Raw genomic sequence first — 14,804 nt, forward strand, 5'->3', positions numbered from 1 at the left:
CAGGCTGTCATCCAGTTACACACCCCATATCGGTATTGAAATAGTTTAAAGCAATTTCCATTTAGCTGCAGCAGTTACTTACGTGAACCACCCCAAAACGGCAAAAAGTCCAACAAATCTCTAAATATTTCCCACAAGATTTGAATATGCGGACGGGTAATCAGGAATGCGATAGCAAGCGTAAATATTAGATTCTTATGCAACTTAAAATAATCAGCAAACCTCCTTCTGTCTTTGTTCTCTTTTCTTTTTAGCTTCTTCAGCTTTTTTTATTGCCTTTGCTACTTTTTCTGCCTGTCTACCTTGTAATGTAGTTCCTTTTTGTTTTTTGACGGCACCTTGAAGGAAGGATTGCTGGTGCTCTAGTTCTTCTAGATAAAAAAAGAAAAATAGGTAACCAATTGCTTATTTCAGATAGACTTGATGGTGGTGAAATTCATAGAGGACCAGCAAATCACCCTATGCTGAGGAGTCCAGCGATCCTTTTGCACATAATTATTCCCCATTAGTTTAAACCAACACAGGTTAATAAGTTGCAATGACAAGCGTTTCCTACCACTTAGCATTTTCCAACTATAGTGGTAATACTGAAAAAATCACATCTACATTTAGGTATATCTGATAAACATTACTGAAGACAAAATAATACAAACCTTTTGTGCTTTGCTTTCTCCCTATATCCAAACCATCGGATAATCTTCGACCTTTTATATTCCCTCCATCCAAACTACCGAGTCGAGCTCGTTCTGCGATATTCTTTTCAAGCTTGAAATACTCGTCAGCCAATCGAGTGATTCGATATGAAGAAACGGTGTGCTCAGAATTTAAAGCATGTAGTGTGATCCGTGGACAATCTATCATATCCGAAAATCGATTCTAAAATACAATTGGACATAATTTAGAATGAAAATGTGAAATAAATTTATTGACAACAAATTTATTCACTGATAATGCAATTACTTTGACTTTTAAAGTATTTTATTCCTTTACATATTCTTCGAAATTTCGACTAAGATCGCTTACTTTTTATTACCGTAACGATCTGGCCTACACTGGCTAACGTCAGTCAACCCGAACGAAAATAGGTGCAAGGAGTCGGAATCCGAGAGTATCTGCTACATTAATAGTTGATTCAAAAATCGTTCAGAGTGGAGAGCGATAGCTTATTGCCCTTAACCTACGTTCGCTATTATTTTCAATGACCAGGCCGTTTTATCTTTTCCTCTTTATTATGTACATTATATAGATGTAATAGTTTGTTTGTATTCCTCATTAGACTCTATCAATTTTTCGTAAGTGTCTCCTAAATTGCATTTGCTGTAAATATTTTCGATTTACTGTTTGCCTTATATTGCTTTTAGTTGCATATTCCGCCAAACTTGCCCTTCCTATATTTTTTCTGTGCTTTTATCTTGCTGTAGGTGTCGCTGCTTGAAGACCTTCTTAGGTCCCTCCGGCGACCCCTTCTTAGGCGACTCCGGTCACGCAAAAACATGATTAGTACTGTAATTTATTCATTGTGTCACTTTATGTTTGAACGTGTTTTTTTGTGATGACAAAATAAACGATTGATTGATCGATAGTAAACTATACATGGGTTTTCCAGAAGAGGCCATTGATTTAAAAAAAGACAAAAATTATATATGTCAATGCTTGGCGCATATCTTGATTGTGATTTATATTCTATATTGATTCACATGACTTTCACAATAAAGTAAGCGAAGAAATTTTTGCCATTTTCCTGACCTTTAACTTCCTTGTAGCAAGATTCAATTTTTCTTTTTCCCATTGCATTTCCAATCTTACTCTTTCAATTCTTTTGTTAGTTGCTTCATGCATGTTTACTCTCAATGATGGATCGAGCTCAAAATCCTAAATTATATTTTTAAACTTTTCACACAAATTTTGCTAAAATCGATAAATTTTACCAGTAAAAAAATTTTCAACCCCTTGGCCTCCCTCTCACCTTCATTCAAGGCTGATATAGAATTGATGATTTGAGGATAGGATTTTTGAATTTATCCCAGGGGCGAAAAAAGTCAATATACTGTCTCAATCATGGCAAACCATGGCCTCTCATTCAATTACCAGTCTGTACCGGGTATGGAATTAGGTATCCAGTTTGTTTCAGATGCACAGACTTGATGGTGGAGGAAGTCAAAACCGACCAGAAGTTTAGTGAACCACTGTACGGTGCGAAGAGTCCAGCAATCTTCTAGTACATAATTTATTCCTCATTCAAACCTGCGTCACCCACGCAGGGTAAGCAGAGATGCAATGAAAAGCATATTCTAAACGCTTGGAATGATGCGTTGCCAACAGCCTTTTCAAATGGCGTTTCAATCATCATTTTTATAATTTATTTAAAGCTATTATTCCTCTAAGCAGCCACCACACAGATTCATCCTTTCACATCAAGCTATTACCAGAGCTTAATTTATGTTACAAACAACAATAAAAAGCATAACTTGTCAACTCACCTCTCGTTTCAGTCTCACATTTTCAGGTAATTGATCATTCTTTTTTATTATATCAGTAAAAATATGCCGAAGTTTTTGAATTTTTTGTCTTTCTTCAGCTTTCTTTGCTTCAGCTTCTTTCATATAACGATCATGTTCAGCTTTTAATTTTGCATCTTCAATACTGTATGCTTGTGGATCATCAATGTCATCTGCAGGAACTTCATCTGCATCTTTCTGTAACGGGTAAAATTTTATTTCGCTGGTATTTGCTTTGTATTGCTTAAGGCTAATGAGCAAGAGATTATATAGTGTATGCAGCAGGTCGGGGATGGTCGGGCAAGCCATGATTTAGAATCTGGAGAGACAGTTTAGCATGCTTTCATAGATATCGTGATGGGAGTCATGTTTTCAAACTCGGAATATAACATCTGAGCCAAAGTCGGGATTCTATGGTTGTAATACAACTTTGAACTTTTGATGATGAAAGATGAAGAAAATCTACAAAGCGCTCTACAAAATGACAAGTTGAAGAGAAATCGCATATCCCAACTTTTTTGTGGTCAAAATTTAATTTTTTTTTAAATTGAAAGCTGGATTTGGATTCAAAACTTGCTGATTGATTTTTGGAGTTCCAGAACTATATTTTGAAATTCTTGGAGTCTGGAGTCAGAGTTGAACTCTCTGAATGTCGATTTGCTAAGACATAAATCAGAAACAAAATTTTCAACTGAAACTACAACAGGACTGCAAACGCCAAAGGGGTCAGAAAAAAATTTCTACATCTGGAAGCCATTTCCCAGTTTATCGTATTTCAGATTGTCAGAATTTTTGTTTGAATCACGACTCGAGTCGAGTGCTTACAGACAAACAAATTCATTGTCAGTAGAATAAAACTTACTCTAGCCGAAGGCAATCTCGCTCTTTGTCCTTCCATTGCTTTATAAACTTCTTCAAACGGTAGAAAGTTATATCCATAAATATTACCATCATTACCACCAGTGAATAAGAATGCACCGTCATTACTTTCACATATGCTGGATACGAATCCTAAAAACGAAAATATCTGTGGGTGACATGGCTTAGGGGTTAGTGCAGTATGGGAATAGTTAGCCTGTTATTTGTTTTAGGTGCATGGACTTGATGAAGAAGGAAGGCGTAACCGACCAGCGGACATAATTATTCACCTACGAAAATCAAACTTGTGAACCCACACAGGATAATCAAAGGTGCAATGGCAAGCGTATTCCTAACGCCTACCATCGATATTCCAGACTAGAACTCACCTGTCTCATTGTCATGCATGCTTAATTGCCAGTATGGTAAGGTGATGACGTCCATTTTGAATGTTTCCATATTGATATCCTTTTCCAATGGATGCACTCTTATTATTCCATTTTGAAATCCAACCAATAGACAATGTGCATTTTGACTATGGTAAATAGTTGTCGCAGGTATATCATTCGACTCTATATAAAAAAAAGTGCGGTGAGTCAAAAAGTGAATGAATTTGCAGCAAGACTCTTGAATTAAATAGAACAGTCATCTTTATGCTTGCTACAGCGTTCTTGCGTTGTATGCGTATGGATCCATTTGCACAAAAGAATAAAGCAAAGAAAAATAGTCAATCTTGCGTAACCCCAACTGATAGTAGAAAGAATTGAAAAAAAAAAGATTGTGGCTGGCATTTTGAATAAACCATGTTGAAAATAAAGATTCGAGATAAAGGATCAAAGATGTTTCATTGGTAAATCCAAGCCCACCTGAGCCTTGTTTAGAGCAGTGAAGTGAAAATTCAACACCATGGAATTCAGAAAAAAATAATTGAAAAGAAGAGATATTCATTCGGAAAATCAAAGTTTTTGGCCCTTCATACACCGGTTTTTCAAAAGGCCACACAGGGATGATAATTTGAACTGGAATTTGTAAGTATGGCACGAAAAGAGTAAATCTTGGAAATCTCTGTGAAAAGACACAGTCGGAACACATATCGTAATCATTGGCAAATTAGAAAAATGTGTATCAGATTACAAAAATCTGAAATAACTTGAACAGTCCAGTTGATGAAAACTATTAAAAATAAGTGCAATCCACGTACCTGGGACAGCAAGAGAGTTGATAGGTTCTGCAGGAGCAATGTCAGGATTTTGCACTGAGACTGCATCAGATGAAAACTCACACTCATATAAATATCCTGCATCATAATCCCCTACTGACAAAATAAACTTGTTTTCTTCGCTGTAAAAAGCAGCATGAAGTAGTGAGGGTTTTGCAGGGAAAAAGAGTGGTTCCTCCTCTTCTTCTTCCTCCTCAACATTGAGAAATTCTCTCTCTTCCTCCTCAGAGAATTCCTCACCTTGAGTAAAATACATTTTTTGTAAATATAGAGTGCAATATTTTATATACATAATTTGATAATGTATTCTGTATCAAAAGTGAATGTAACTTCACTTGGAGATGTGTCTCCTCTACTTGAGTGAGTGCATGATCTTGCTTTGAGCGTACTCTCTTTGGTATGCAGAATTTGTAAATGTAGCTGTAACTTTGCTCAGAGATGAGTCCACTTTACTTCTGAGTGAGTATATATGACATTGCTCTGAGCATATTCGTTTTAGAAAGTATTTTTTCTGTTGGCGTCTTGAGATAATCGCAATTGTTTCATCTCTACCTCTATCTTTTCTTCTTTTTAGTTCTTTCTTTTTTTCTTTCAGTTTATTTTCTTTTTCAATTCTTTTCCTCTCCCTTGCTTCATCTCTACGCAGCTGTGATTTTATACTTTGGAATGAAAAATATCTAAAAAAAAAAGAACAGAATATTTGAGAGATAAGCTATGTCTTGATTGCCAACAAGCTTTCAGAAATCTGACAAATCTGTCCGAAGACGTTAACAGAAATTGAAATACAATACTTACAAACTTTTCCAATCATGTCACAATTATTGGATTTAAAGAGTAGGTAAATTGTCTTGAAGTAGAGAAATTCTAACAATTCGATAATCGACCAAAAAATTATATTAAAAAATGCTGAGAGACCCGAAAGGAAATTCGATGCTCGAACACCTGAGCGGGCTGCCGAGTGAGATGACGTTATCCAAACCACACATCTCAGCTGCCTTTAAACAATTCAACAAAAGGATGATGCTCGAATATATGGACATGAAGGTCAAAACGGAGTTGTACAGGTATGCAATCTGTCACAGTAGGCAAACAGCACAGCAATCTTCATGACTAACACGAAAGCGAACCGCCACGCACAATTTTTGATGACATCATCACACTCAAAAACGAATCCCATAAAGCCCACAGAATATTGGTCAAACATACAGTAACTGATACAAATCTTTATCTATATTATGTACACATTTAAATAATTAATTTTGATTAGGTGCACGCTTTGTTAATATTTTGGGTATTTTGCAATGCGCAAGAACGAATTAAAATAATCACCATTGTTTTTTATGGCAAAAGTTTCGATACTCTGTAGTCAAACACCAATCCTGAACGGATCACTATAAATCAATAATTCTTTACTAACTTCATTGGTAAGGTCAGTTTATATGAATGAGATGTATCGAAAGCACCTATACCAGGTTTCGCCACCTCTGCTACTTTTCCATTGGAGCAGCAAACAAGCAGAGTGGAAGATGACTGAAAAAAAAGAATTCATTTTCAAATATATTGAATTGCTTGAATAAAAAGGTCAAAAGAAGATACTTTGAAACATCCAATATACAATCCATGCGCCTGAAACAAATAACTGGGTAACTAATCCCATACCTGACATGGACTGGTAACCGGACGAGAGGCCGTGGTTCACCATTTGATTAAGCCGCCTTATTGCCTTTCCTCTCCCTACAAGATTAATAGGTATATCCTATCCCATATCATCCCGAGGAGTCCAGCAATATCCTCATACGGATTTGAATAAGCAATCAACTTATTGGATTTGACCAGCGAACCAGCACAGGGTAATCAGAGATGTGGTGGAAAATGTATTCCTAATGCTAAGCATGATGCGCCACACTGCAACCACACCATAATGTCCAGGCTTGAATGCAATACAACAACTTTTTTTTACCATTTTCTATGCTAAGTACAATATAAAACCAAATTTTAACACACTCACAAAAGAGTCGGGTGACCATTGTAAATGGGAGACAGGTCCAGGAACTGAGACAAATCCTATTGGCTCAATGACCGAGTTGAGTTTGAAAAAGAAAACAGTTTGATCTTTGCTTCCAGTCGCAAGTATCCTGTCATCAGGATGAATTGCCAAAGCAGTAACTTCTTGAGTGTGTGGCTTGAGAACCTAAGCACATTGTATAAGATGATAAATATGAGTAGGGATTGAGTAGGATAGAATAATATGAGTATAATATGATGAGTGGGGTGTGATGAATATGAGTGTGTATATAGTGTGATAAAAGTATATGAGTAGCCTATATCATGAGTGAGGTGTGAGGTGATGAATGAGTTGCCAAAATACAGATATGACATGTAAATTGACAAATATGAGTACGTGGTGACCGATGAGGGAAAAATGATGAGTGACTATAATATGAGTACGATATGACGTGAATATTTTAAGTGAGTAATGCATGATATGATAAATAAGACACTTGATAAGATATATATAGGAGTATGTAAGTACAAATTTCAAAACAAGTTAGATAATTAAAATGAGTATATATTGAGAAAGGTATGAGATGAGTTACATGAGTATGAGGTGAAAAATAGGTTGGGTGAAGAGATGAGTAATGCATGAGATGATAAAAATGAGCACAAGATGAGTGACTCATGAGATGATAAATATGGATATCCTCAGAGGCTATGAGTGAAAATAATTAGTAGGCTACAACATTATTTTTTGAGATGAGTTCAAAAACAGATAATATACTCAAAATAATAGTTGTACCTGCTGCAATGTTAAACTCTTCTCATCTTCATTTGTCTGAAGAATTAATGATCTCAACAAGCCATTTGAAAATCCAACAAGAAGAATATTTGACTTGGCATAAATCTAAAATGTATGAAGATCTTCATTAAGAGAAGAGACAGTACATCAGCAAATGGAGAGTTCCTTTAAAATCTAAGTTTACTTATTAATTGAACGAAAATTTGACAAAAAAGCAAGATCTGAAAACAGCAAACGCACATTGGAAGTGCCTAACTCAGACTTCGGGCTGACCCGCCAAAAAAACTCAGTTCATTTGGAACATATCTTAGAGAAAACGTAAGTTTTGTGCAAAGCGTCCTAGATTGATAAATGTTTGAATACAATCATACAAAAACAGAAGTTCGAGTGTCATATAAATTGTCTTTATTTTCATAGAAGTAATTAAGAAATTTATGTGTTTTAATTTTCGGGGGTCACCCTGTACTACATTCAAGTATTTTATTAAACGATCTGGTATAAACATACAACAAAATATCTCCTACCTACGCTAATATAGAATAAAAAAACCACTTACCAACTTTCCAGGCCATAATATGGAGGAACTGTTAGACAACATTGGACATTTGTATTCACAAAGAGCATCTTTCGTAAGGTAATCATAAATACGAACACTTGTATCTCCAGTTACAGCAACCATATGACTTGCAGGTGACGCCGTAAGCCCGCTAATTTTTCCAGCTGTATATGAATACAACTTTTCTGGAGGTTTTGTCTGAAGAGATATAGGTTATGAGTACTTTTCAGCAAAAATTCCTTTTTAAATTGATCAACAACAGTTTATATGCTTCTACATTTATATTACCGAGGGAGTGATCATGATGCCAAATAAATATTACCTCATAGATTGATAGGACACAAATTAGTTTTTCACCATATAGTAAAGTCAATAGAATTTCAATAACATTAGTAATAATGGCAGTCTTATTAGAGGAAACTGTGTCATGCATGCCATAAAAATAGGAATTAATGCAAACTGCCTTTAGTGGGAATGATTGTTGTGAGGGTGCAGTTTTGCAAAAACAGATTTTTTAGCAAATGCAGTTTTTCGAGTACAACCTTTTACAAATTGCAGTCTTGCAAAAATTTGATTTTGCATGAAATTGAACTTTTGAGTATATTAAACATATTTCCACAAAAACATTTTGCATAAAATTTCACTTGAAAATAAGTTGGCTTTTGCATTTTAGGCAAGTAATGGAGTGAATATTTCGAGAGAAGAGTATGGTGAGCTAGTTTGAGTGTAATTTTCACTAATATTCTTATACTTATATTAGTTTATTTTATTATTTCTATCCTTATACTTTTATACTGGTTTTCATTACCAAATTGCCGAAATCAAAGTTGCGAGTAGTTCAACTCAAATGTAAATAAATCACTAATATCACAAAGCATCAATGATGCCTTGGGAACGATACAATACAGATCTTATGTTCCAATCACAAATAGGATAGGATTTTCATATTTACCCCAAGGGAGAAGAAAGCTTTTATTAAGAGAGCATAATCATACAGTGTGCCAAACCCTTTTGTGCAGTCCACGTCAGGTATGAAAACAGTTAGTCAGTCATTTGTTTCAGATGCATGGACTTTATGGTCGAAGAGACCATAATTGACAAGTGGTTATGAAAATGAGTATACTTTGCTAGATTCAAACCTGCAAACCCACATAAAGTGTGATGGCAAGAGTATTCCTAAGGCTTAGCACGATGCGCCAACAACCGAGCTGAGATATCCTTTTACACAGAAGATTCCTTGCCCACGGATAAAGTAAACAACTAATATACAAACAACTTACAGTGTGTGAAAATGACAAATCAAGTTTCCAAATGCCGCCATTAGCATCCTGTGCAAACCATATAGATTCAATTGATTCTTCCGATTCATCTGCAGGTTTTGTTTCTCGCAGTTTAACCATACTTGTCAATTGAACCTCAGATCCAACTTTTAATTCATTCATTGGTTCGACTTCAAAAACATCAGATTCATCAGTCGTATCTGCCGTATCAATTGACTCCATTTCCCAAACCTTTTGAAAAAAGAACTTGCTTCAAACATCGAAAACATACTTAAAAATCTAGACTAAAAGGCAGCTAAAATACAGCCCAACATAGAAATGGACATTAAACATTTTTGGGAAATCAATCTATCAAACTACATATTGAATTTGATAAAAATCCTAATAGACTTTTCAAACTGGTAAGATACACTAATGTGACAAGACTGCCAGTCAATAATACATTGAAAATGAGTATGGAAACCCTATTTTGACAACTTGACAGCGAAGATTATAAAGCTAGGTATACGCAATTCAGATTTTTTCGGGCAAATTCGAACGACAACAAGATATCTTCAATAACGACAACAATTTATTGAAACAATCCATACTTCATAGGTCCATATTGTGTCTGAAAACTGGATACTTACCCTTACAAATCCATCAACACCAATAGTAATCAATTCTCCTTCATCAATGACAAGTTGTTGTATAGAACCTGCATGACATGATTTTCTTCCCTTTCTACAGATTTCAACCTGATCAAATGTACATGTTATAATGAAATATGATATAAGATTGGGTTAAAAAATGTAGAAAACAGTCAAAATCATTTTAATGTCTTTCATCCTATCTATGCTGGTGTCTAAATTATCATCTAGCGTAGGGTTTAATTAAGATGGTATGTTATAATGAAGTGGGAATTTCAGAAAAGATTGCGTCATCTTTAATTTGTATGTATCAGAGGATGTCTATCTATAGCTATCTATATAGAACATACATAACTCTCGTGCAAAACGTCCTAGGTCAGGGCTATTCACCGGACCTTTCGAGTATTAGAGTTGGACCACACCTAATTATTTATTTTGGGTCAGTAGCCCTACTTTTTAAATTTCCTATTATACAATGACTCTTATAGTTTTGAATATACATGGAAAGAACTATAACACCATACAAAAAAACAATCCTGTTTAGTTAATAATCATTAGTCGGCCTAGGAAGTGCGCGATTAACGATGCCAAAATATAATTTAGGAAAAGGCTGGACCCAAATAATTTCGAAGTTTTGTATGCGGATCCTCGGTAAAAATAGTTGAGTAGCCCTGTCCTAGGTTACTGACACTTTTGGGTACAATCATACATAAACAGAACTCCAAATGTTAAAAAAATTTTCTTCATTTTCAGAACTGTAATTAATAAATTTATGGGTTCTGTCATATTGGGTTACCCTGCATGTATCACCACACAAATAAGAAATCTTTTAAATGAAATCAAGATGCCTGGGTAAGATTAGGTACAAAAGGGTTTTCAAACTTCTTTCTGCTCTCTAAATTTCTAGATATGCCTTCCTCCATTAGTCATGCCCTTGCATACAGGACATTGAAATACATTCACATCTTTTTTTCCATAAATTTGACTTTTAATAGTATGGGGAATGTAATTTATTTTCCACCCATCTGCTATATTTATATAATTTCATCCTAGCATAAGACTCCAAATGTTTCTTTGATAAATAAATGGAGAGAATTTATGATTACAAATCTAACAAAAAAAAACATTCCTAGTACCCCACAAAAATTCAAATTCAATTCAATAATAAATTATAAATTACGTTACATTAAAAAAATACTATTAGCATAGTTCATACCTTGATCAACCCTCCATCCCAAAGTAACAGATTTCCCCACTCAGATCCAGAAAGCACTTTGCCGTCAGGTAACTGCACAAAACCACCAATGTCAGATAAAGAAGTTTTGCCAAAACGTCCCAACTCTCCTTTCAACTTCAGTCCAGTAAAAGTGCGTGCCATCTTCCAAAATCTTGAAAATTGAACAATTTGAAATAATACAGTGAAAACGATATAAATTGGTCTACAGAAGAACCCACCAAGCAATTAAGCTTAAGAAATTTAGCTATATCAGGAGGGAAAGCTGATATAATGCCTTAATAATCTGGTGAACAACGTTCTCTGACCAGCAGTGACATGAAGCACAGTACATCGGCGAGGAATACAGCAATCCTTTCATACATAATTCTAACATACATACATGTATTCATGAATAATTCCCACAGGATTCGAACCCATGAAGGCTAACCAGAGATGCAATGGCAAGCATATTCGAAACAATTAGCCTGATGCGCTAACCACATAACCATAATTTAGTTATCCCGCCTACCTGATATGTCCTGTTCCACTAGAACAAAGCTGGCCTTCTTGTTCCGGAGCAAATTTAACTCTGAAAATATCTTGTGAAAATGCCTGTAGAAGTAGAATGAAACGTCAAATCTTTTTTTTCCAAAAAATCAACAAAAACAACTTTCTTTATATTACAAAATATAAGTATCTTATCTTATCATCGCAAGTTATACATGTTGGGTTCATATCTCATGGGGACTCAGGGTGTAATAAATAAGGTAGAAAATGTCGAATTGGGAAGGTGCCGGCACTTTCAAAAATGGTAACTTTTTATATATCATAAGATATCAGCAGATGCTTGTACAGGACTTAGTTTGAAGCAAAGACCCAAATGACCATAAAAAATAAAAAATTTATGATTAAGATTCATGTGAGAAAAACTGAACATAGACAATGCCTGCCATATACTAATGAAAACACCCAAAAAAAACACAACAACACCGATGTGTGTAAAGTAAACTAGGTAGATTGATTTCATTTTTGAAATAAGGTATATCTGGGAAAAGATGGCATATTTGAATAATTACCTTCGTACGCAACATAATTTTTTCATTTATCCAATCCCACACAGTAAGCATGAAATCTGGTGCACAACCAACTGATGCCAGAAGATTTCCATTTGGATTGAAGTCAACAAATGAATAAGCTCTTTCTGTTCCCTCTGTTGAGAAAAAAAAACAAAAGGATAAGACAAGTATTACAATTTTTATCCCAAGGGAGAGCAATGTCAATAAGACAGCTATATTATTATAGTCCATTTACAAATACAAGAATAGTTGACAAGTTATTTGTTTCAGATACATGAAGATGAACTTGATGGTGGACGAAGACATAAACAAGCAGCGGTTATGTAAAACACCCTACGTTGGTGAGAGGTCCAGACAGGTAGAGGTACCGGTAAGATCGGGTCTAAAAATTCCAGCCCGGCCTGACCCAGGCCCTGGTATGAAACCCGACCCGAGCCCAAGTAAATAACTGGATTTGCAGGCCTGAACACGAAGCAAACCTGAAATTTCATATTTTATTTAGGTGTTCTTTGAATTGTCACTGCAAGAGTTAGTACAGTATGTGTCGTGTTGATGAGGCAACTTCTGTTTTTTTGCAAGACATGGTCTCTCCTGGCCAAAACAAGGCCGAAACGCCTCATTTGAAAAAAAAGTCAGCGATAAAGAAGTCCGACCTGACTCGAACGTAATGATTGACATTTCAGGCCCGAAATTCGGGTCGGGCTTTCTATCTTAGCTCTACAGTCAAGGGCATAGCCAGAAGAGGGGAGGCTAAAAAAAAAAAAATGCATATTTCCTTATCATAGATAGCAATTTAGCGTTGCACGAAACACTTTCATACCCTCTTGGAAACTCAAGTTTTCCGGCCTCCAGACAGACACGCTAGCTGTTAGGGTCTAACTTGGCACCTAGAAATTTCAGAAACCCCTTTCGGAAATTCCTGGCCTCGCCCCTGGGTCCAGAAATAGTAGCTTTTTACATCTTCTTAGATATCTGTGGCTATTTGGGAGCAGAAGACATGATTAATATAAGTATAAATATATTTTACCTTGCAAAATCCTGAACAACTTGAGTGATGGAAATTCATAAATCAAAATATGAGGTTTTTGTCCTTTCTCAGCAACAGCAAAATGAGTCAGCTCAGGATGAACCTTAATAATAGGAATAACATGATATTATAAAAAAAAAATATTTTGGTAATGAAATAAATTGACTAAATGCTGTTTGATTGAAAGTTTGAATTTATTTTTTAGGAAATCTTTCTCAAAGGCAATGCGAACTCAGTCAGAAAATAAGGAAATTGGTCTCTAAGCGAAATTACAGTCTGTGTGTGATGGAGATCTACTGAGACTATAAGAAATTATAGTGTAGATGTACTCGTTGGTAAATTGATGCATAACTTGAAGCTCTTCCTGTCAATATGATCTGGAAAACAGCTATGAGGTAGTGAATTCCACATAACTGAAGTTCTTGGTAAAAACTTCGGGCATAAATCTTTTTTGTCTGGTAGGTGGGTGAGGATGGTTTACAGCCAACCAAGGTTGACTATAAAGCTGACTGTAAGAGTCGAAGGTGGAAATCTGTCTGAATATAAGCTATTTGAATATTTTTATTGATTACTCACAGTTACAGCACCAATACCTCCTCCACTACTACTTCTCAAAAATTTGTGAGTATTCGCCGATAGATCAAGCAGATGCACCTAAAAAATCAAATCAATAAATTTAATAGGTGCTCCCGAAGTATGCGAACCAAGATGGCGGACATCGGAACGTAACATGGATAACAGGTTAGGGTTAGGCGATAATTTTTTTCCAATTTTCCTTATTTTAGTCCTATTATCAGTTCGAAGACTAGCCAAGAGCCTCCCGTAGTATTTATACCTAAAATTATGGCCTAACCCTAACCTAGTACACATATTACATTCCGATGTCCGCCATCTTGGTTCGCATACTTCGGAAGCCCCATTTAATATGATCTGCACATTTACTGTGGTAAATTTATAGAACTAAAATATAATAAGAGAATTACAGGAGTAAAAAAGGAAACATTTGCATATGCATTGAAGATACTGGGACCACAAACCAAAACCTCAAAGAATTGATTAGCAAGATGGTCCAGTTATTGTTGTTGAAGGGTTGAACTTAATAATCATATTATGTAATTCAAAAGTCTTGCTCCACACAAACACTAATTTATTTCAGCAACATTTCGTCTAATCAAAGTCAAAGCACAATTGCATTAATAAAGAAGGATATGGAGTTAGTGTAGCATAAACCCAACTGATATGACTCAACTATAATGGCCAGTGTAAAAATTCTCTATTTTAATGTGAGCCACCTCACCCAGGGTATAACAAATTGGGTTGGCAAAGCTGAACCAGAAAGATCCGGTCCTTTCAAAATGATTGTATATTTGTAGTAGCTTATAATCTTGCAAAGAGTAAAAGGTGTAGAAGTAAAAGGATGTACTATGATAGAACTTCTCAGCATCTAATCTCAACTAAAATCTCTCATATTATATACTGAATCTCAGCAGGTTTACATGTTATAGTGAAGTTAAATTTAGTTTTATTCATAACGATCAATTTTAACGCAAGATGACCTAGTATTCTAAAGCATAACATTCAACTATGATGGAATCGTAGATTAAAATCTCGGGTTCAAATCCCATGCCCTGTCCTGGCTATAGTATTG

The 14,804-nt window shown here is 35.3% G+C and overlaps 1 protein-coding gene across 6 annotated transcripts in view; it reads right to left on the minus strand.

Annotated features, from left to right (window-relative positions):
• The window catches only part of LOC120333390 (cilia- and flagella-associated protein 44-like), a 28,246-nt gene that overhangs the window by 9,923 nt on the left and 3,519 nt on the right, over nt 1-14,804 (minus strand). For all 6 annotated transcript variants that reach the window (XM_039400803.2, XM_039400804.2, XM_078119328.1 and 3 more), the window contains 19 exons: nt 13,733-13,810; nt 13,157-13,259; nt 12,130-12,263; nt 11,583-11,665; nt 11,054-11,225; nt 9,838-9,945; nt 9,209-9,439; nt 7,929-8,126; nt 7,373-7,477; nt 6,584-6,766; nt 5,993-6,105; nt 5,128-5,252; nt 4,558-4,815; nt 3,746-3,928; nt 3,361-3,509; nt 2,481-2,696; nt 1,747-1,872; nt 654-876; nt 223-371 (listed from right to left, as the gene is read on the minus strand). In XM_039400803.2, the coding sequence (XP_039256737.2) occupies nt 223-371; nt 654-876; nt 1,747-1,872; nt 2,481-2,696; nt 3,361-3,509; nt 3,746-3,928; nt 4,558-4,815; nt 5,128-5,252; nt 5,993-6,105; nt 6,584-6,766; nt 7,373-7,477; nt 7,929-8,126; nt 9,209-9,439; nt 9,838-9,945; nt 11,054-11,225; nt 11,583-11,665; nt 12,130-12,263; nt 13,157-13,259; nt 13,733-13,810 (2,937 nt within the window). The remainder of the gene's footprint in view (nt 1-222; nt 372-653; nt 877-1,746; nt 1,873-2,480; nt 2,697-3,360; nt 3,510-3,745; nt 3,929-4,557; nt 4,816-5,127; nt 5,253-5,992; nt 6,106-6,583; nt 6,767-7,372; nt 7,478-7,928; nt 8,127-9,208; nt 9,440-9,837; nt 9,946-11,053; nt 11,226-11,582; nt 11,666-12,129; nt 12,264-13,156; nt 13,260-13,732; nt 13,811-14,804) is intronic.

The sequence above is a fragment of the Styela clava genome, chromosome 13 (genome assembly GCF_964204865.1).
Source record: "Styela clava chromosome 13, kaStyClav1.hap1.2, whole genome shotgun sequence".
Taxonomy (NCBI): domain Eukaryota; kingdom Metazoa; phylum Chordata; class Ascidiacea; order Stolidobranchia; family Styelidae; genus Styela; species Styela clava.